Consider the following 20,468-nt stretch of genomic DNA (forward strand, 5'->3'; position numbering starts at 1 on the left):
ATTGGAATTGATTTAAGTAAATTTTGTTGCTATCTAATTCTGCCAGTTAAATAAACCTTATTACTATTTGCTTTTCGATACAGTAACTTCAAGATTGCAGTAGAGAGACCAAATCCTGTTGAAGGATAAATTTAAATTATGTAAAACTCTTGTTAGTTGGGTCAGCAAAAGATCATGCTCGTAATGGGTTCGTGTGAAACTGAGAATAGAAAATTCAAATGTAAAGAAGAAAGAATAAGAGAGTAAAAGACAGATAGACAAATGATCTGAATAATACTTCTTGTAAAAGAAACTTACAAACTGCAAAGATAGACTACAATATAAGTCAAAGCAATTGTAACAAATACAACAAAATGATCGAACAATTATTAATAGTAAGAGGTCAACACAGGCCGAGCACTAGCTAAAATGGTTACACACAATAAGACCGAACGAACAAAAAAAGACCGACTAAAACCAAAAGTTGAGTCAAACAACAAATCTCCACCTATACTCGACTATTACAAGAAAAACAAACCGAACGGTAAACAATTACAAACCGAACGGTACATAACCAATCTTGGACAAAAACTTCAAAAATTTCTCCTTTGTGAGCGGCTTAGTTAGCATATCTGTAGGGTTGTCTTTATATGTAATTTTGCAGATTTGGATAGCACCAGATTCTACAATGCTCCTGACAAAGTGCAGTTTGACATCAATATGCTTTGTTCTTGAATGGTATATTTGATGGTTGGCTAGATGGTTGGCTAAATGTATGACGCTTTGACTGTCACAATGAACACAAGTGGACTTTTGATCAATCCCCAATTCCTGAATCAAGCCTTTTAATCAAAGTGCCTCCTTTACCCCTTCAACAAGCGCACAATATTCTGCATCACCAAGATCTGTGATAAACTCTCTTAGAACTCCACCCCTTCGGTTCTCAGCTAATGATCGAACGTATATTTGATGGTTGGCTAAATGTATGGCGCTTTGACTGTCACAATGAACACAAATAGACTTTTGATCAATTCCCAATTCCTGAATCAAGCCTTTTAATCAAAGTGCCTCCTTTACTCCTTCAACAAGCGCAGAATATTCTGCTTCACCAAGATCTGTGATAGACTCTCTTAAAACTCCACCCGTTCGATTCTCAGCTAATGATCGAACGTCTTCATCTTGAACTTCACCCGTTCGATCTTTCTCAGTCAACGACCGAATAACTTCATCAGTAGACTGCTTCACCTCAATGAGAGTCTTCTTCTCACGTTCATGATTTTCAGCATGCATTGCCATTCTTGTCTCATCAAAAACGACATCTCTACTAATGATCAATGTTGAAGGTTTATTATCCAACCTCCACAACTTGTATCCCTTAACTCCTTCAGCATATCTAAGGAATACACTTTTCACCGCTCGGACCTCCAGCTTATCCCCTTTGACATGTGCAAACACCAAAGAACCAAACACCCTTAAGTTTGAGTAATCTGCTGGCTGTCCATTCCAAACTTCCATTGGCGTTTTATGATTGAGAGCCGAAGACGAACTGCTGTTGAGGTCGCCTCTCCCCAGAAAGTTTTTGACAACCCCGATCCAAGCAACATGCACCAAACCCTCTCAAAAATTGTTCTATTAATCCTTTCAGCCAAACCGTTCTGTTGAGGAGTTCCCACCACAGTCCTGTGCCTCTTGATCCCTTTAACCATGCAGAATTCATTAAATTCCTCTGAAACAAACTCCAGACCATTGTCAGTTCTCAGGCATTTCAACTTACACCCTAATTGATTCTCGGTCTGTGTATGCCACTCCTTGAACCTTTGAAACATTTCAGACTTATTTTTCAGAACGTAGATCCACATTCTTCTTGAAAAATCATCAATTATACTTAGGAAGTACGCTCCTCTACCATGAGTTTGAGTTCTTGCAAGCCCCCACAAGTCAGCATGAGCATACTCAAATGGTCGTTCGGTTAAGTGTTTCCCTTTGTCGAACGATATTCTATGTGATTTTCCGAAGACAGAGTGGTCACAGAAATCCAGCTTCTGCAGCTTATCTCCATCTCCCAGAAGTAAACCTTGCTTCTCCAATTCTTCAAGGCCCTTCCCACTGATATATCCCATCCTCAAGTGCCAAAGCCTAGCGGTATTCTTTGACTTCTCACTTGCTACCGAAACATGACCAATGACAGTCGAACCCTCCAAAATATACAAGCCATTCTTTCTTCTGTCTTTGACAATCACAGAATCTCTAGAATACACTCTCATCACTCCATCTTCAACCTCATGGAGTAACCCCTAAGATCAAACTAACTGATAGAAATCAAATTTCTCTTTAGTTCAGGCACATATCTCACATCCTGCAGCATCATCTTCCGATTGTCAAACATCTTCAGCCTTACCGACCCCAATCCTTGCACTCGGCAAGCCTTGTTATTACCGAGCAGCACATTTCCATTCTCCTTTTGCTCCAAATTCTTAAAGAACTCCTTCATCGGGCACATGTGATAGGTACAACCAGAATCCATGACCTAGCTCCTTTGAGAATCTTCAGATGAAGCCACCAGAACACCAGCAGATTCATATCCCTCGGACGCCTCTACCACATGAGCAGGTTCTTATGAACGAACGACTTTGCCCTTCTCTAGACAGAACTTCTTGATATGTCCAATCTTCTGGCACTTGAAACATCTCACCTATTTCGTACCTTCTGGTTTTGGCTTCTTCCAATTTCCCCCTGCTTCTTCCCTTTGCCTTTCACCATAACGAGCTCAGATGCCTCCACCTTAGTTGCCTTCGAATCTTGAAGTTTTTGAAACTCCTTAGTTCGAATTGACATCACAACCTCCTCTAAAGTAATCACATGATCCTTACCATAGAGCAAGACATCCCTGAAATGCTTGAAGGTTCTTAGAAGCGCATTCAGAAGAATAACAACCTTATCTTCATCTTCCAACCTCACATCAATATTCTCCAGATCATCAACAATCTTGCTGAATTCTACAAGCTGCTCCTCTATGGTTCTTGATTCTGTCATCTTGAACGAATAAAGTTGTTGCTTTAAACACAACCTATGAGCCAACGACTTTGTCATATACAATGATTCCAACTTTTCCCATATTCCAGCCTCTCCTTCGCAACCTCCCTTAGCGCCTTATCACCAAGACACAATATGATTGCACTTCTTGCCCTATCAACCATTCTTTTCTTCTCTTCTTGCGTCAGAGTAGCACTCATGTTCAACTCCTCCTAATGCATCATCACAGCCCTGTTGTATCAAGATAGCCTCCATCTTGATCTTCCACAGTCCGAAGTCATTTGATCTATTGAATTTCTCTACATCGAACTTGGTTGCCATCGCTTCTGGAATTTCTTGATTCACAGTCCCACGGTGGGCGCCAATTGTTAGGTTCGCGTGAAACGAAGAACAGAAAACCCAGATGCAAAGAAGAAAGAATAAGAAAGTAAATGACAGAGAGAAAAATGATCTGAATAATACTTCGAGATTGTAAAAAAAAACTTACAAACTGCAAAGACAAATTACAATATATAGCCAGTCAAAGCAACTGTAACAAACACAAGTCAATGACCGAATGATTATTAACAGTAGGAGTTCAACACAGGCCGATCACTAACTAAAGCTCGAACAATCACACAATAAGACCAAATGGACAGAAAAAAACCAAACGGTCTAAAACCAAAAGTTGAGTCTAATAGCAGAAATAAAAACCAATCAAAAAAAAAAGCCAAATTTGGGTGGATGCATTTTAGTTTGTTTATGGGAAGTGTTTTTTAACAATTATATGTCATTTATATCTGATTTTAATTTAATTTCTATCTTTATTGTACACATTTTAAAAGAAATACACCTGCGATTAAAAGAGACATTTTTTTGTTGCTGTTCAGGTGCTTGCAAATTTGTCTTCTAATTCATCTAATTCTCATTGTGCGCAGTGAAAAATATCCCTAAAGATGAAAGGGAGAGAGAAATTAAATTATTAGTAATTCGAAATGATTAGAGGGAAAAATGGAAAAAAAGACGAAACAATATTGTAATGTATATGAATACCATTATTGGGGCTAAACAATAAATATTAATCAAGTCAAACTCGACATGAATGACAAGCTGACAGATGTCTTTTAATTTGTTTACTCAGATGTATTTCTTTTATTAATTAGCGTTCATTTATTCTTAAACCTTCGGCTAAGCATAAGCTCAATCATTGTCTAAGAATTTTGTTTATGGCTCGCGGTTTCTTTCAAAAGTTAAACACATTATTCAAAGGATCCAATGATGAGGTGAGGTTAAGTGCCAACCAAGAGGAACCGAGTGACGTCATAATTCAAAAGGGGCATCTCACAAAAACATTTTCCAATATATAATAGTGATAAAATTTCCCTCACATCCAAACAAAATTTTGAAGGGATGGATACAAAATAAAGCATTTTTTAATAGAATTCACCTTAGTAAATTTTTCAGAAAGGGACAAATTTAAATATCATTATTATATTATTGTAGCAAAACATATACGTGGTCACGTGATGTTCTTTGACGATGACACCTCTGTAGGCAGTAGCCGACAACATTCCAACGATGCATATTCCGTATTCAATTTCCACACTCTTCACACCAAAATTCAGTTCATTCAATTTGTTCAAAAAATCCAACTCAAAAAATAAAACTTTTATTATTAAAACATCCACACATTTATGACCAAAATCCGTGACAACGACAGCGATATTTATTTGTCATTCAGTGTTGTTCATATTTATTTTCCTTAAGACCCTAACACAATGTATTTGCATACCACATGAAAAAGCTATGAACCTCAACATATTTGGTCCACCAGATATGGCTACAAATTGAAGACATAAATTCCTATATGGTGTTCTGATTTATATATTAATATTCCAATAAGTCTTAAAGCATGTTGGGTATATACTAATAATAATTTAAGATGACCCACTCAATTTTATACGAGAATATCTGAGGAGGTATCTTCATCTTTTGAACATCCAAACATATAAAACAAAGTGATATAATTTCCATTGTTTCTTTTTTCTTTACACAAATTTAAGAAATCTGAAACCACTGTGATATACGTGTTAGCGAGGAGCTAACACTCATCCACAAATTTATTCTCACAAGCCTTATTTATTATCGACACTGACGTTCATGGTGGTCAACCAGGCATTGACCAACATTTGTTAGTGCCATTGTTCTTCACACTTCATTTTCATTCACACCAAATTTTATTTTTCTATTTCTCATGCAGTCTAAGATAATATAAGATATATCACTGGCTGGAACAGAATCCCAAGAATCCCATGAACTCGTGGTTGTTTATCATTTCAATGCTGCTCTCAATGCCAACGACACCTGAAAGAAAAAAGAAAAAATTTCACAATCAGAAACTTCCATGTATTAACTACATTAAGAACAAAAAATTGTAATCAGCAATTTGGGTTGGTTTTCTTTACCCATCGTGAGAGCACTGGCAAAAATGACACCAGAGAGGATGAATACAATGATTGATGCTCTTCCAAGAAATGCAACAATTCTTCTCACAAAAAACTGGCCCCAGAAGCCAGCCAAAATAGAAACTGAGGTGAGGTATAATGCTGCAAGAAAAATCCAAAGAAAAAGACTAAAGTTATTATTATATTAATGTAACTGGTAACAAGATAATAACATCATCAGAAAGTGAGAAAAGGGATTAAAGGCTGAAGAGTTAATGTAAATTACCATAAGGAATGGGAAACCTCTTGAGCAAGTAGAATTCAACCACAGACAGAGATGAGGAAAACATCATCACAAATGTTGCTGTTGCACTGGCAACCTACAAGATATGATCAAATCAAACACCTTGAATTGTGATCCAAATTTAACTGTTTTAGCTCAATCAAAAGGGCATTTGTATCTACCTGAGGAATGACACCAATCTCTAGAAGAAGAGGGCCCAAAACAAATCCACCTCCAGAACCAAGTAGGCCTCCAACAACTCCCCCTACAATGCCACATAATGCACAGAATGCAAGGTTCACAGCAGTCCATTCTATAGAAGCTCCACATATGCATTCAGAGTTCCCTGTGCTCATCCTCCTTTTGTGCTCCTTGTACAACTTCACTGCTTCATAGCCAAACAACAACAGTGCAATTGGAAACTGCAAGACAATGAGAGAATAAAAAGTGCTAGAGAATTAGTCCAGTTACATAATAAGTTGAGTTTATGTGTTTAATGAGTTCTATAATCTAACCTGCAAGCCAAAAAGCACCCAATACCATATACTGCAGCTCTCCACATCATTCTGCAGACCAAAAGTAGATATTACTTTGAACACATTTTAATGGAAATGTAAGCGATAAAGAGAAGGAAAATGAGGTGGGACACTTGCCTTGATGATTTGAACTAGTAGGAAACCAGCCCAAACCAGAACCAGTACCAGAATCCTCTTCCACCTAAGGTTCAGACATAAAATTTCCTGAACATTTTCATTGAACAAAAAAAAGTCAAGTATCTTAAATTTGCCTATTCGTTTCTGATACAGCAAAATGAATAATCTGTGAAATGTGCTACACGTTTGCATACCACAGTTGACTTCTCTTCTCTAGGAATCAAAGGCTCACATTTTGTGTCGATTCTAACTGCATAAACAAAGACAACACTCATTCAGTCAGAGAAACAATAGTATGAAAGTTTTCTGTACTGTTTACTTTTTTCATTTTATATGAAAATATAGTACTGTGAAAGTGTACGTGCCTGTCTTATCTTCATCGTGGGAATTAATCAGAGTCGCTCGTTGCTTGGTCTTTTCTCTCTGCATGATAGCAAACAAAAATTAAACAGGGAAAGTAAAAAACTCGGATTAAAAGAATTAAAGTTCATAGCCTCAAATCAAGAAAATTGACCTTGTAAATAGTCTCTTCCCTCCACATCCCGATTCCTTTGAAGAAAGACCTTGAAGAAGTTCCTGCAGAAAGATTAAACCCATATAAATGAGACAAAAAAGCACTCTTCTATGACTGTGGCCTAAAACTGATTCGTTCAATGAAAAAGATTGGTTTCTAACCTATGAATAGAATGATGATAAGAACAGTAATAAGCCAGTAAGGGAAGACAACACTGAGAGCAACACCAACTGTGATTCCAAGCATGAGCATAGGCTGAAACAGAAGCGCCAGATCATAGTCTAATATGGGCACCTCTTTCGTTGGATGAGGCACTCTCACATTGAACCAAACCGATGATGCCGATGCCCCCATAATCATACCTTAACATTTTCGACAAACATGTCAGTCACACCAAAACCAGATTTTTAAACACCAACCACAACCCACAATTATCACAACATAGATCCACATGTTCTGAGAAACCAAATCTAGAAAGTAACACGGCAGAGAAAGTTGGTCATAAGAGAAAGTGTTATCTGTGTACATTTAGAAAGAGCAGCAGCAGATTTAGTATCAAAGCCAAGAAGCAGATTTAACATAGGAACGAAAATGCCTCCTCCTCCAACCCCACCAACGGTTCCACATGCTGATCCAACAAACCCAATAACCGTCGCCAACACAAGTCTCCAACTTGGCTGCAAATCCTACACACAGAAAAACACAACACAATCCACAATCATTATTAAATAAAAAAACCATCTTTCAAAGTATCAAGAATAATTAACAGTAGAAAAAGAAAGCAAGTAACTTTTCATGATAACAGCAAAACAACAAATTACCACTTCTGTTTTTCAGTTACTTAATGATTTTGTAAAGTATGTAATAAATACGCATGTTTTTGTAAGACATATCTTGTTCCGTACACAGCCTTCCTAAGTTGAACATCTCACTACATACTAAATAAGACAGCACAAGTCATATACCATGTTGGTATGCATTAACTCTTTTGTTGATGAATCACATACTGAGAAAAAGAAAGTGCTTACAGGCCAAACTCGAAGAGTTCCAGACAAACTGGAGGCTAGCAAAGGTGAATTTTGACCATGATGAAAATGGTTGGTGAGAAAAAGCGCAGACAGAACAGCACAAGAGAAAGCAGATACGAGATAAGCTATGAAGCCTCGTGAAGACATCAGCATGGTGATGAACACAAGATGAAACGATAATGATTGATGAAAGTTGTACTGTGTTTATGTTGTGTGTTGTTTTTGTTGTGCTCCACATCAAATATACAAGTGGAGGAAACAGTAGCAAATTTATAACTGCTTCTACTTGTCACACGTGGCACCTTGTTACTGGAGGGTCGTTCACAATATCACTTTTGTCTCAATCTCTGGTTTGATTGATTACTTTTCTTTTCTTTCCATTTTTATCAAGATTTGCTGTAAACCAGAATATCCTAAGTATGAGGGAGGAATCATAATTCATGAGACATGCATTGGTTGGTAAAAGGGAAAATTTTTGTTTTTTTTTAAAAATCTCCATATTTTTTCCTTTGATTTATCTTTTGAGAAAATAAAACTTATAAATTATATTTATTAAGAATGATTATTTGGGTAATGTTTCTAAAATTCATGGTTGAAAAAATACTTTTTAGTTTGATTTGTGATCTAAAATCATAACATTCTTAAATTATGTTTATCATAATGGTTTTCAGAAAAGTTATTGGGATAAGTATACTATGGAGAAAGGCAAATATATATTTTTTATTATTAAATACCAAATATTATCAAATTTACATTAAATTATATAAATATATACATAAAATATTATATTTTATTAATCCTTATAATTTTATAATTTTCATTATAATAATTGATATTTATGGTTAATAATTGTTTTACAGATTATTAAATCAGTAAAATTAATTATGTTTGCAAGGATAAAAATAGTAAAAAAATTATTATATATATCAAATAAGCAATTAAAATACAATCTCTATTAATTATGGTAATAAGGGTGTGGGATAGAGAAAAAATATCTATACAGAAAATAACAGTTACATTCTTTTATTATATTGTTTTAAAAATTTATTATTTAAATTAAAAATTAAAAATATACACATATGCAAGTATATATGTCTACTTTTTTTAAATTATAATATAACTAAATATTATAATAATTATTAAATCAATGTATCATAAATTTACATACAAATTATAGAAAATATATACATATAATAGTTATCTTTTATTAAGTTTTATAATATTTTTTTATTCTAGTATAACTAATATATAATGTGGGGAGTAATCATCAAATCAATACAATTAACTAAGTTTATATTATAATAATAAAAGCAGTAATGTAACGTACAAAAAACAATTAGATAATCTAATCTCTAATAATTATATTCATAAAGAAAAGGTAAAAAAACATATTTGCACCCAATAACAATACAAAATCCAATTACTTTTATATGTAATTATAGATAAAAATTTATTATTACTATTATATATTAATATGTACAGTTAAGTTAATTACAGATATTTTCCAATATTATCTAATCAACCAAAATTAGTTTAGTTATTTTTAAAAGTCATTATTCTTCAAATTTGTGATTACCAGAATCATGTTTATTGGTATTCAAAATATTTCTCCATTCTGCAGTTCATTAGGTGAAATATTTGATTATTTTAGAATTAATTTCACTTACTATACTCATACCACCTTTTTCAAAAGTTTTATTTCTTTCTAATTACACAAATTGAAGACCGTATTTTTTAATATATAGTCTTCATGGAAAAATCACCTTTTGCCTCTATGAGAGTGAGTGGGAAGCATCATGTACAAAAGAACTTTGTATGAAATGATTGATGAGGAGAAATAATTGGACAAAAACTTCAAGTTGAGTTTATTTGTTTTTTTTTTTAAGCATTTATTTTAAAATATCAAATCTAAAAGCAGAACAAATCTTTAAATACAGAAATGTCAATAAACAGTTTATTTTTGAGTAATTTATTTATTTACTTATAAGTTGCGTGCTTATGCAGACCTCAGTTGAAATCTATAATTTTTAGTTTTTAAGACAAAGAGAAAATAGAGTACAAAGTATACTAATATTTGATAAAATATCTACAATTAAGATAACATAATAATAATAATAATAATAATAATAATAATAATAATAATAATAATAATAATAATAAGTTAACCTTACAGAAAATATTTTATTAAAAAATACAACATGAAATATAGATTAGATAATCCCATTGTTAAAAAAAAAAAATCTCTCGTATTAATATCTTCAAACTGGTTTGTTTGTGGATAATGTGGAAGAGGATGTTAAATTCTAAAAATTGAAATTAATTATCAATTACCAAATTCTTCTAAACTTTTCAAACTTAATTCTAAAATTCAAATTAATTTTTTTCATTAAATATAAATATTAATTGTGAATATAATTTAGATTAATATCTAGTATATTATATTAATTGTAACATTTCATTTGACGTGTTATTTAACTAAAATAATCTATCAAAATAGTGATGTCATAGTTGGAAGGATTAATGTTATTGTACATGGAAGCATTAATGTTATGGTATAAGATGTAAATATTATATAAATTTGGGTTTTTATTTATTTTTTAATGTTGTGCTTATTCTAAACGCAAAAAATAATAATGTTATTTTGTTTTTTTTCTTTGATTGTATTATTTATAGTAATGACAATAGGACCGGATGATCAGTTTTGTTAGTGTATACTTATTTCCAATAATAAATTGAGATGTTCTCCTGCACCTCTATGAATTCTCCTGCACTTCCAAATTTACCATATTGTCTTTTTGAATGCTGAACAATTTTAAAAAAAGGAAAACTTTTCTTCGACAACGCCTATTTGACAATAAATTAACAACGACACGTGGGTTGTTGTGATTTACTGTTTTAATTGGAAATTTGAAAAGGAAAAAACCTGATTTGGAGGACATTTTTGGAATAACCACTAGTACAAAATTTCATTTTTAACTCGTACATTATGTCTCAGTTCTTTTGCAACCGAAGCGTATCAGACGCGGTGGCAGAGTTGTAATTTTCAAATCATTATATGCTTCGGTTATTAAATAACCGGTGTCTAAAAGATATATTGACTCGGTTGACAGAATAGACCGAGGTATATACCTCAGGTGAAAAAGTTACTGCCTCGGTTACCAAATGGGCCGAGGCATATGGGCTTGGACTTGGACTGAAGCACGAGAAAACCTAGGAGCTCTCTCTTCTTCCTTTTATTTTTCTCGCTTCTCTCTCGTTCCCTAGAAGCTCTCTCACTTTCCTTTTATTTTTCTCGTTCCCTAGAAGCTTCTCTCTCGTTCCAATCTCGCTTCTCTCGTTTCAAGCTCGCTTTTCTCTCTTCCAATCTCGCTTCTGCTGTTGTAAGTGTCGCTGCGGCTGCCCCGCTGCTGCCCCGCCACTGCCGGGAGCCACCACCACCTCGTCCTGGGCGACGGCTCGAGTGCAGCTTCCACCTCACCTGCCATTGCGTCTCTGGAGCGAAGAGCAAGCGGCCCCGCTGCTGCCCCGGCATTGCCCCGCTGCTACAAGGAGCCACCACCACCTCGCCTGTGCAAGCGGCCCCATCTCTGGAGTGAAGAGCAAGCGGCCCCGTCTCTGGAGTGAAGCGGTGGCTGTTGGCGGTTGCTGTTGGCGGTGGCTGTTAGCGGTTGCTGTTGGCGGTGAAAAATCTCAGATCTACAGATCTGAAGGCCTGGCTCACCCGCAACAGAGATCCCCAACGTCCCAACCGACTCTCGTTCCAATCTCAGATCTACAGATCTGATGCCTCTTCGCGGATTCGCGTCTGGGGAAGTGCCGTTCGCAACCTCACGTTGGAGCCGAGGCCAGTCGTCGGACCGCCGTTGCTCAATAAAGTCGCCGTTGTTGGCTCCATTTTTGTGTTTTCTTTTTTGTGTTTTTTTTATATTGTATGATTCTGTTATATTTATGAAAGAATCTGAATATGATTTTAGCCTCTCTGGATATTTTCCTCTCTGGTTGTGAGATTTTGCTTTCTTTTTCTGGTTGTGGTTTTACAGTGTTTGAGATTGAAAGATGCAACAGAGAAAATGATAATAAGTTAATGTGATGGAAGGCCTGGAACATTGGAAAATCGAAAAACACTATACTCACTATACTACCTCGGTTCAGGTCTCAAACGAGGTAGTAGAATCCAAGATATTGACTCGGTTTAGCAGAAACCGAGGCAAAAAGAGGTAACTTTTTTACCTCGTCTGGATATGCACCGGTTACCGAACCGGTGTCTATAACCCAAAATAACCGAGGCTATATCCTTTTAATGCACTAGTGAACCTGTTGGCGTCCATACTCTTCCCGAAACTCTCAGTGTCCAAGTTATTCATTCGAAACTTGGCTTTCCACCAAATGAACTCCCAAACTCTGCGTCCACCATTCTGAACTTTGGGCACGCCACCGAGATGGTCTTTCTTGACCTACAAAATCGTGTTTGGAAGTATTGAAGTCCGGCATTGAAGTCCTTTGTCTCCGTCCACCATTGAAGTGTTGGGAGGAAGTGTATTGAAGGGGCAAGCGTTGTCACATTTTCTTGAAAGGAGTGGTTTTTTGACCGTCGCTCTTGTTCCTTGGTTGGTTGGGTTGAGTGTTAATCGCAAGGTATTTTGTATGCCCTTGTTCGCTTTCGTTTTTTGGAGATTTGACGACGGTTTTTTGTTGGCGAACCCGTGTTTTCCCATTTATTCCTTTCGCCATTTATGTATGTGGTTGTTTCGTTTTCCCGTTTATTGTGAGTTTGATTGTGTAATCTATGTTTTAAAGCTGAGTTCAGGATTCCTAACTCCATGGTATGGGTACTTGCATTTTGGGAGAAGTTTGACTAATAGTAAGTTGATCAGCCTTTGCTATTGTAGGTGAATATTTGACAGACGCTATTTTTAGAGTTGAAAATGGAATCCTCTAATAACAATGTAAGTAGACAGTAAACACGAATGTTTTCTTTGTTGTTTTGGAGAAGCAAAATGACTGTTATAATTTTGAACTGTTTTATAGTGGCGCCTTCGAGCTTGGATAGATACATCGTACATTGCCAACATGAATTCCTTACTGCCAGCGAGACATAAGATGCGCATTTTACAAACTCCGTTTAAGTGGTCTTTAGAAATTGTAGATCCTTTAGAGGCGAACCTAAAATTGTTGAAAAAGATGGTTCGTCGATGGGTTCCCCACCATCAAACGTTTAGAGTTAGCCAACATTTGGTGCCTTTCAATGTGCAGGATGTGTTCATGAGTTTAGGGTTAGGAGTAGGGGGTTTGGATGTTCCTTTTGATGAATCAGTTGTGCGTAAAGTTGGTGAATCCTTTAATTCAAAATCTACCAAATTGAAAGACCTCATACATATGTTCAATGTGGTTGTAGCTAATGATGATAGTGAGGTAGATGTGGTGTGTCGGTTGTATGTATTAGTTTGTTTTGTGGTGTTCTTTTTTCCTAGGAAGGCAAGATATGTTTCGAACATGCCTTGTTTAGTCTTAGATGACTTAGATAGTTTGTCTAGTTATGATTGGAGTCATGTTGTACATACATATCTTGTACATAGTCTAAATAGATGTAATAAGAAACTACTTTCTGGATCGATTGTTGATTCTTTGAGCATAAGTGGGAATGTTGTTGTTTTGCAGGTATGATTTATTGTGGTTGTTTGTTGTATTAAGTCAATCCATAGTAATAACTGTTTTGATTAGTTTCATTGGTTTAACTGTAGCTTTGGGCGTATGAACGACTTGGTTTGCATGATGATTGTTCTCGCAAGGAATTTCCACGCGTTAGGCGATTTTGTTCGTTAAATTATACAACCAAAAAAATAGATGTTATGTTTAGGAGTAGCGAGGTAAGTAACTTTGTTATGAACTTATGTTGTTATTTTTTATGATTTTTGCTGTTGTTATGTGATTGTTGTATTTTTATTGTCATTGTCAAAGGTACAATTTGATTGGTACCTCAATGACAATGATTGTCTAAATCCCGTCATACGTCGTGCTTTCAATTTGGATGAGGGATTGAGGCGTGAAGGTTCCAAGCGTGAATAAGTACGACCTGAAAATGAATATGATGAAAATTGGCTATCAACCACTGAGGAAAAACTGAGAACAAACAACCTCAAGATAAGAAAACTCAGACATGAAATTGCGGCTGTTAGGAAGGTACTTGGTGATCGTCTAAAGTTTCGAAAGGTGGAACAATCTCCTTCAGGCCATGAAGAACCTGCAGATGAACAACATGAAGAACCTGCAGATGAACAACATGAACAACCTGCAGATGAACAACATGAACAACCTGCAGATGACGAACCTGCTTGTAGAACTATTGTAGAAGAAGAACGAGTAGCCCTTGAGCATCCACCACTTTTGATTGACATTGGCGATGGTGTTCATGATGGCGAAGGAGATGTCGTTGTAGAACCATTTTGTTCAGGTGCTGAAGCTGCTGGTGATGTTGAAGGTGAGGGTAATGAAGGAGGTGCTTATGCAGATGAAGGAAATGAAGAACGTGCAGATGAAGAAGCAGCTTGTACAACGGTTGTAGAAGAAGAAGGAGTAACTAGTGACCATCCAATACTTGTCATTGACGTTGGCGATGGTGGTGATGATGGTGACGGAGATGTGGATGTAGAACCCTTGAATGTAGTGCCCTTGTGTTCTTTTGTTGGTGATCCAAGAACAGTGGTCGATTTGGATATGTTGTACCACGCAGTTACGCGGAGAGACATTCCACGGAGGTTAGAACAAAATAATTTATTATAATTTGTTGTTATTGGTACCTGATTTATGGTCAATGATATTGGTATCTGATTTAATAATGTTGTTTTTTCAGCTACGTGTGTGAAATTATGTCTCAATTGTTGAGCACAAGTGAATGTAGCTCTTTAGGGCCAAGGCAATGTGTAGACAACATGGTAATTATACAGTTGACTTTAATTACTGTTGTCATTCAATTTAGAAAGTTCATAAATTTGATGTTTGAAGTTGTTCATTGTTATGTAGGCTTTAATTTTTGCAGCAACAATGTTCATGTACTTTGAGAAAAGGTTGAGTGGAGTCATAAAGAGGATTGTATTCAGTCCTATGTTTGGGATAAATGGTTTAATTAGACGTTGTTGGTTTTTTGTACGGTACAATTTAACATTGACATGGTTGTTTAATGATGGTTTAATTTTATATTGAAGACCCATGTGCTGCACGACTATAGGAAACGACCAGCGAATCAACATGTGTGGCAACTTCTTGACTACCAGCCATATTTCCGATACGATCTGGTTCGACTTGAGGCCTTACTATCTGCTGATTGGGTGAGTAAGATGTACTTTGTAAGCAGATAGTAGTCTTTAGATGATGGGTTACTATTTTGACATATTCCAAAACATGTGTAGGTGTTCATCCCAATTGTAAGTGATGGTCATTGGTGGTGTTATGCACTGAAGGTCTGCACTTTTCAGTTTTATGTCATAGACTCACTGGCCAATGGTATCAAAGGACGTTGTCGGATTGATAGAAGCATTGTAAGCTTTACCATGATTACAATTTTTTTTGGAAAATGAGTGGTTAAATCGTAGTTAGTTTAAAGTCAGTGTTTTCGTTATTGTAACCATACAGGCTCAAAATATTCAACGGTTTTGGGGTTTGTTGACGGATAAACTTGAAGTTTCGAAGTGTCCTTTGTTAGTTGAGAAAGCCAACATCTCAGTCCAACCAAACACGTAATATTATATTACCAATGTGTTAAAAAATTTTGTGTTTCCATTAACAAAAGTAATATATGTATTTTTTCATTTGAACAGATACGATTGTGGTGTAATCATGATGAAAGCTATTGAAATTTGGGATGGAGAGGAGAAATATGATGGGAAAAGCATGCCTGATTATACAAATGTATGTTAAATTATGAATTTCTCAATATTACATTATTAGAACCTTGACATTGGTTTTGAATTCCAATATGTTAATTTCAGGAAGACTTGGTTGCGTTTAGGAAAAAGTATATATGTGACTGGATCCTGGACGAGGACAACGTCTGAAGATTGGACACGCTGCAACATTTTAGATTACTATAGCATTAGAAATGTGTCCTTAGGTTTAGATTCTTGATTTATAGTAAAAGAATATACATTGTTGACAATTATACTATTGGAAGTCTATTAGTTCGATTTATGTACATGTGAAGCTGTTCGACTCATAATGAATACAGCTAAAGTTTTCGTAATATTGATTTTCATTGTGTTTGTTTTTTGTTGGAGTGAGTTTATTGATTACCGTAACTACATCGCTTGTCCCCTATTTTGATTGAACAACTCCCCATTTAGTACGTTGGAGTAATTTGTACACTGGGTTGATTGAGACAGCATGACCTGGTAGGTGGTTTTGTTGGGAACTTGTGGGTGTGGCTGTAGTTATAAGGCAATTGGACAGGAATAGGGTGCCCTCAACATTGTGTTTTGATGAGTGGTTCCAGGTGCTTGGTCAGGCAGGGGTGGGAAGGCAGTATTGGGCTGGTGTAATCGATTACAGGAACGCTGTAATCGCTTACGAGTGACATGTATCGAAAGTGCATGGCTGCTCCATTGTTATGACTGAGTTGCTCCCCAATTATGGGCTGCTACTAAGTACACTGGGTTGATTGAGACAACATGACCTGGTAGGTGGTTTTGTTGGGAACTTATGGGTGTGGCTGTAGTTATAAGGCAATTGGACAGGAATAGGGTGCCCCCAACATTGTGTTTTGATGAGTGGTTCCAGGTGCTTGGTCAGGCAGGGGTGGGAAGGCACTATTGGGCTGCTGTAATCGATTACAGGAACGCTGTAATCGCTTACGAGCGACATGTACCGAAAGTGCATGGCTGCTCCATTGTTATGACTGAGTTTCTCCCCAGTTATGGGCTGCTACTAAGTACACTGGGTTGATTGAGACAGCATGACCTGATAGGTGGTTTTGTTGGGAACTTGTGGGTGTGACTGTAGTTAGAAGGCAATTGGACAGGAATAGGGTGCCCCCAACATTGTGTTTTGATGAGTGCTTACAGGTGCTTGGTCAGGCAAGGGTGGGAAGGCAGTATTGAGCTGCTGTAATCGATTATAGGAACGCTGTAATCACTTACGAGTGACATGTACCGAAAGTGCATGGCTGCTCCACTGTTATGACTGAGTTGCTCCCCAGTTATGGGCTGCTACTAAGTACTATGGGTTATATAAACACGAATAAAAGATTTAGGATGAATTTTTATTAATTATTTTAATTTATTAAAAATTATTAATTAATTATCATTTAATGTTGTTCTGACTTTCAAGAGTCATAATGAAGCAGTGTGGTGTATACCTTTTCCCACTCTCCCATGCAAATTGAAATCTTTTATCTTAATTAATCACAATTGCATTTAATGTGGGGAAATGGGAAGTGACTGCATCACTCCACGTCTTCGCACCTTCTACCTACTTTATGACAATGCATTAAATGCTCCTTCCTTAAACAATATAATTCGTACCTTCACCATAACTTCTGCTCCATCTACTTTGCATTAAATGATTGTACCTTAAAGAAATGAATCCCTACCATGTGCATTAGTGGTGCTTTTTCTTCCCCATTTGGAAGTCAACTTTCATTTGTCTTTCTTCCAACTTTCTTAAACTACACATTAAAGGCATTATTTCTAGGTTGGTAAGAAGCACAACAAGATCATTAAAGGAGAAGTAAATTTCTTCCAACACCTTGTCTGTAAGTATACATGGTTATAAGTCGTCTAAATATTTCTTCATTCCTCCTTTTCAGTAGGGGTAACCCTCGTTATAGGTCATCTTTCTTACATAACCATTTATATAAGACGTCTTAGTTAAATAAAACAACACTACACACTTCATTAACACTGTTAGTGATGTCTATAGTGTAATAAGTTTGTTTATTTATTGTAAGAAAACTGATTTATGATTATAAATTTTATTCATTAACCAATGTTTCTAGGGAAGACATTATTTTGATGGCCACTTATCCCAACAACGTCAATGTGGTTAGAGAAAGCATTGACGATGATGACAACTGTAATGAGTTGGTTCCTACTTTGAACATATGTTTTGACACAATGGAAGAAACAAAGAAATTTTATTCGATGTAGGGGAGAAGATGTGGTTTTGGCGTCTGAACCAGAACTTCTAAAAAGGATGACAACAACGAATTGTACTACTTGAGATTGGTTTGTTCTAGGGAAGGTAAATATGTTTCCACCATTCGTCCATAAGTTAAAACTCTGCCTAGTCAGACTAATCAATGTCCTGCTGGAATAACCATTGCACGAAAAGAGGGCAAATGGTTTGTAAGGACTGTGGTTCTAGAGCACAGTCATGAGCTGTGTCCACAAACCTCCAATCTAATCCGTTCTAATAGACAATTGAACATGCATGCCAAACACACTTTGGGGGTGAATGATGATGCCGGTGTACGTATTAATAAGAGTTTCCTTAGCATAGTTAGTGAAGCTGGTGGATATGAAAACATGGAATTTGTGGAGCGGGATGCTAGGAACTTCATTGGTCAACGTAGAAAGTCACTGTGTAAAGAGGGTGATGGACAAGCATTGCTACATCACTTCTCAAAAATGAGAGAGCTCAATAATGATTTCTTCTACGACATAGAAATGGATGAATATAATAGAATTACTAGTGTATTTTGGGTAGATCCTCGTAGCCGAGCTGCATGTGAGGAATTTGGTGATGTCGTCTCTTTTGACACTACCTACTTGACAAACAAGTACGACATGCCATTTGCTCCATTTGTAGGAGTTAACCATCATGGACAATCCATTCTACTTGGTTGTGGATTGCTCTCAGCTGAGGATACTTTGTCATTTGTATGGTTATTCAAATGTTGGCTAAGATGCATGGGAAACAAGGCGCCTTACAGTATTGTAACAGATCAGTGTAAGGCGATGGCAAATGCAATTGAAGATGTCTTCCCTAAAACAAAGCATAGGTGGTGTTTGTGGCACATCATGAAAAAGATACCTGAAAAATTTCAAGGGTATAACAATTATGTTGGGATCAAGTGTGATATAAAATCGGTTGTCTATGACTCTGGTAATGCAACCGACTTTGACATTGGCTGGAAACGACTACTTACCACACATGGGTTACAAAATAATGAATGGCTATGTAATCTGTATGAAGAGAGACAAAAATGGGTCCCTTGTTACTTGAAGAATCATTTTTGGGCTGGTATGTCCACAACTCAAAGAAGTGAGGGAATGAATGCTTTCTTTGATGGATTTATCAATTCCAGTACCACACTTCAACAGTTTGTGGTTCAATACGATAATGCTCTTAAATTCAAGGCCCAAAAAGAAATTGAAGCTGACTTCTCCTCTCTCAATACCAATGTTGCATGTGGGTCTCAATCACCAATTGAGAGACAATTTCAAGTTGAGTACACACATGCAAAATTTGAAGAAGTACAAATTGAGTTTCAGTCTAGGATGAATTGTTTCATCAAGAACACGGTGAAGGACTGTATTTTGAACAACTACACAATAAAAGAAGAGTACATGTCGGATGGGAAATGTTGGGCAAAATATTACCATGTTCAATTTGATCCTCTTACAAACGATACAAGGTGCTCTTGCCTACTGTTTGAGTTTAGAGGCATCATATGTCGCCATTCCTTATTGGTTCTCGGATAAGAAGATGTACATAATGTCCCCTCGAAATATGTTCTTCGTCGTTGGAGCAAAAATGTTCGAAGAAAGCACACACTTATTAGAGCATCTTATAGTCAATTGCAGCAGGAACCCAAGATGCAAATATACCAATCGTTGTGTAAGCGGTTCTATGACATAGCTGAGACTGCATGTGAATCTGAATGTGCTTCTAATGAGTTGGAAAAAGAATTGGAATGTGTAGGTAAAAAATTCGGTTTAACTTCATCACTAAAAAATAACATCATAAGTGAGGGAGGACAACTAAGGTATCAGAATCCTGTGACCGATACTCCATCGTACAATACATATGGAAGCAGTGATGTACTTGTTCGCAATCCACTCGCTGTGAAGCGAAAAGGCAGACCGAGAACTAACAGATTGAAGTCAGTCGTTGAAACTAGAACTAAAAAAATGGAAATCTGCTTCAAGGAAAAATTCTTCAACAATAACTGTTCAACCGGCGGTGAGTACTTGAAATGTTGTAATACTAGTATTATTCATTACTTTTGTTACATGTTGGTAAAATGTGTTCCTTTGTGCAATCAGGAAACCACAACAACTACAATTGCACAACTTCAAGAGTGCATGGAATATTCAACCCAAACCCATGAAGTTTCCCAACTATCTGAAGTTGCTCCAATTGGATTTATGTCATTGTTATCTGCTGTTCATAACAACTTAGATAATACACAATGTTGATATATATGGGTTTGGGATGATATGGTTCTACATCATCTGTTACTGGAATGATGTCCTTAACCTCGACAGGTAAAACCTTTTCAAAAACGCAGCACATGCAATGCAGTGGTAATCGATTACATATTTTCTGTAATCGATTACATCA

At 36.3% G+C, this 20,468-nt stretch overlaps 1 protein-coding gene, 1 long non-coding RNA gene and 1 pseudogene across 2 annotated transcripts; 2 read left to right on the forward strand and 1 right to left on the reverse strand.

Moving 5' to 3' along the window:
• Positions 1–4,998: 4,998 nt before the first annotated feature.
• LOC124826122 (sulfite exporter TauE/SafE family protein 4-like) lies at positions 4,999–8,153 on the reverse strand. Its single transcript, XM_047298883.2, has 12 exons — positions 7,914–8,153; positions 7,412–7,571; positions 7,047–7,247; positions 6,886–6,947; positions 6,737–6,794; positions 6,566–6,621; positions 6,372–6,458; positions 6,234–6,284; positions 5,901–6,140; positions 5,722–5,815; positions 5,457–5,597; positions 4,999–5,355 (listed from the first exon to the last, which is right to left on the reverse strand). The coding sequence occupies exons 1-12, from the start codon at positions 8,064–8,066 to the stop codon at positions 5,273–5,275; spliced, it is 1,386 nt and encodes a 461-aa protein (XP_047154839.2). The 5' UTR covers positions 8,067–8,153; the 3' UTR covers positions 4,999–5,272.
• Positions 8,154–14,761: 6,608 nt separating this feature from the next.
• Positions 14,762–15,833, forward strand: LOC148193927 (uncharacterized). The gene is made up of 3 exons (XR_015781431.1): positions 14,762–14,845; positions 14,934–15,448; positions 15,543–15,833. It is a non-coding gene; the product is annotated as an uncharacterized LOC148193927 (long non-coding RNA).
• A 2,495-nt stretch (positions 15,834–18,328) lies between these two features.
• LOC148193928 (protein FAR-RED IMPAIRED RESPONSE 1 pseudogene) lies at positions 18,329–19,606 on the forward strand (annotated as a pseudogene).
• The last annotated feature ends 862 nt before the right edge of the window (positions 19,607–20,468 follow it).

This window comes from Vigna umbellata, chromosome 8 (genome assembly GCF_029865625.1).
Source record: "Vigna umbellata cultivar VRB3 chromosome 8, Vumbellata_1.0, whole genome shotgun sequence".
In the NCBI taxonomy this organism is placed as follows: domain Eukaryota; kingdom Viridiplantae; phylum Streptophyta; class Magnoliopsida; order Fabales; family Fabaceae; genus Vigna; species Vigna umbellata.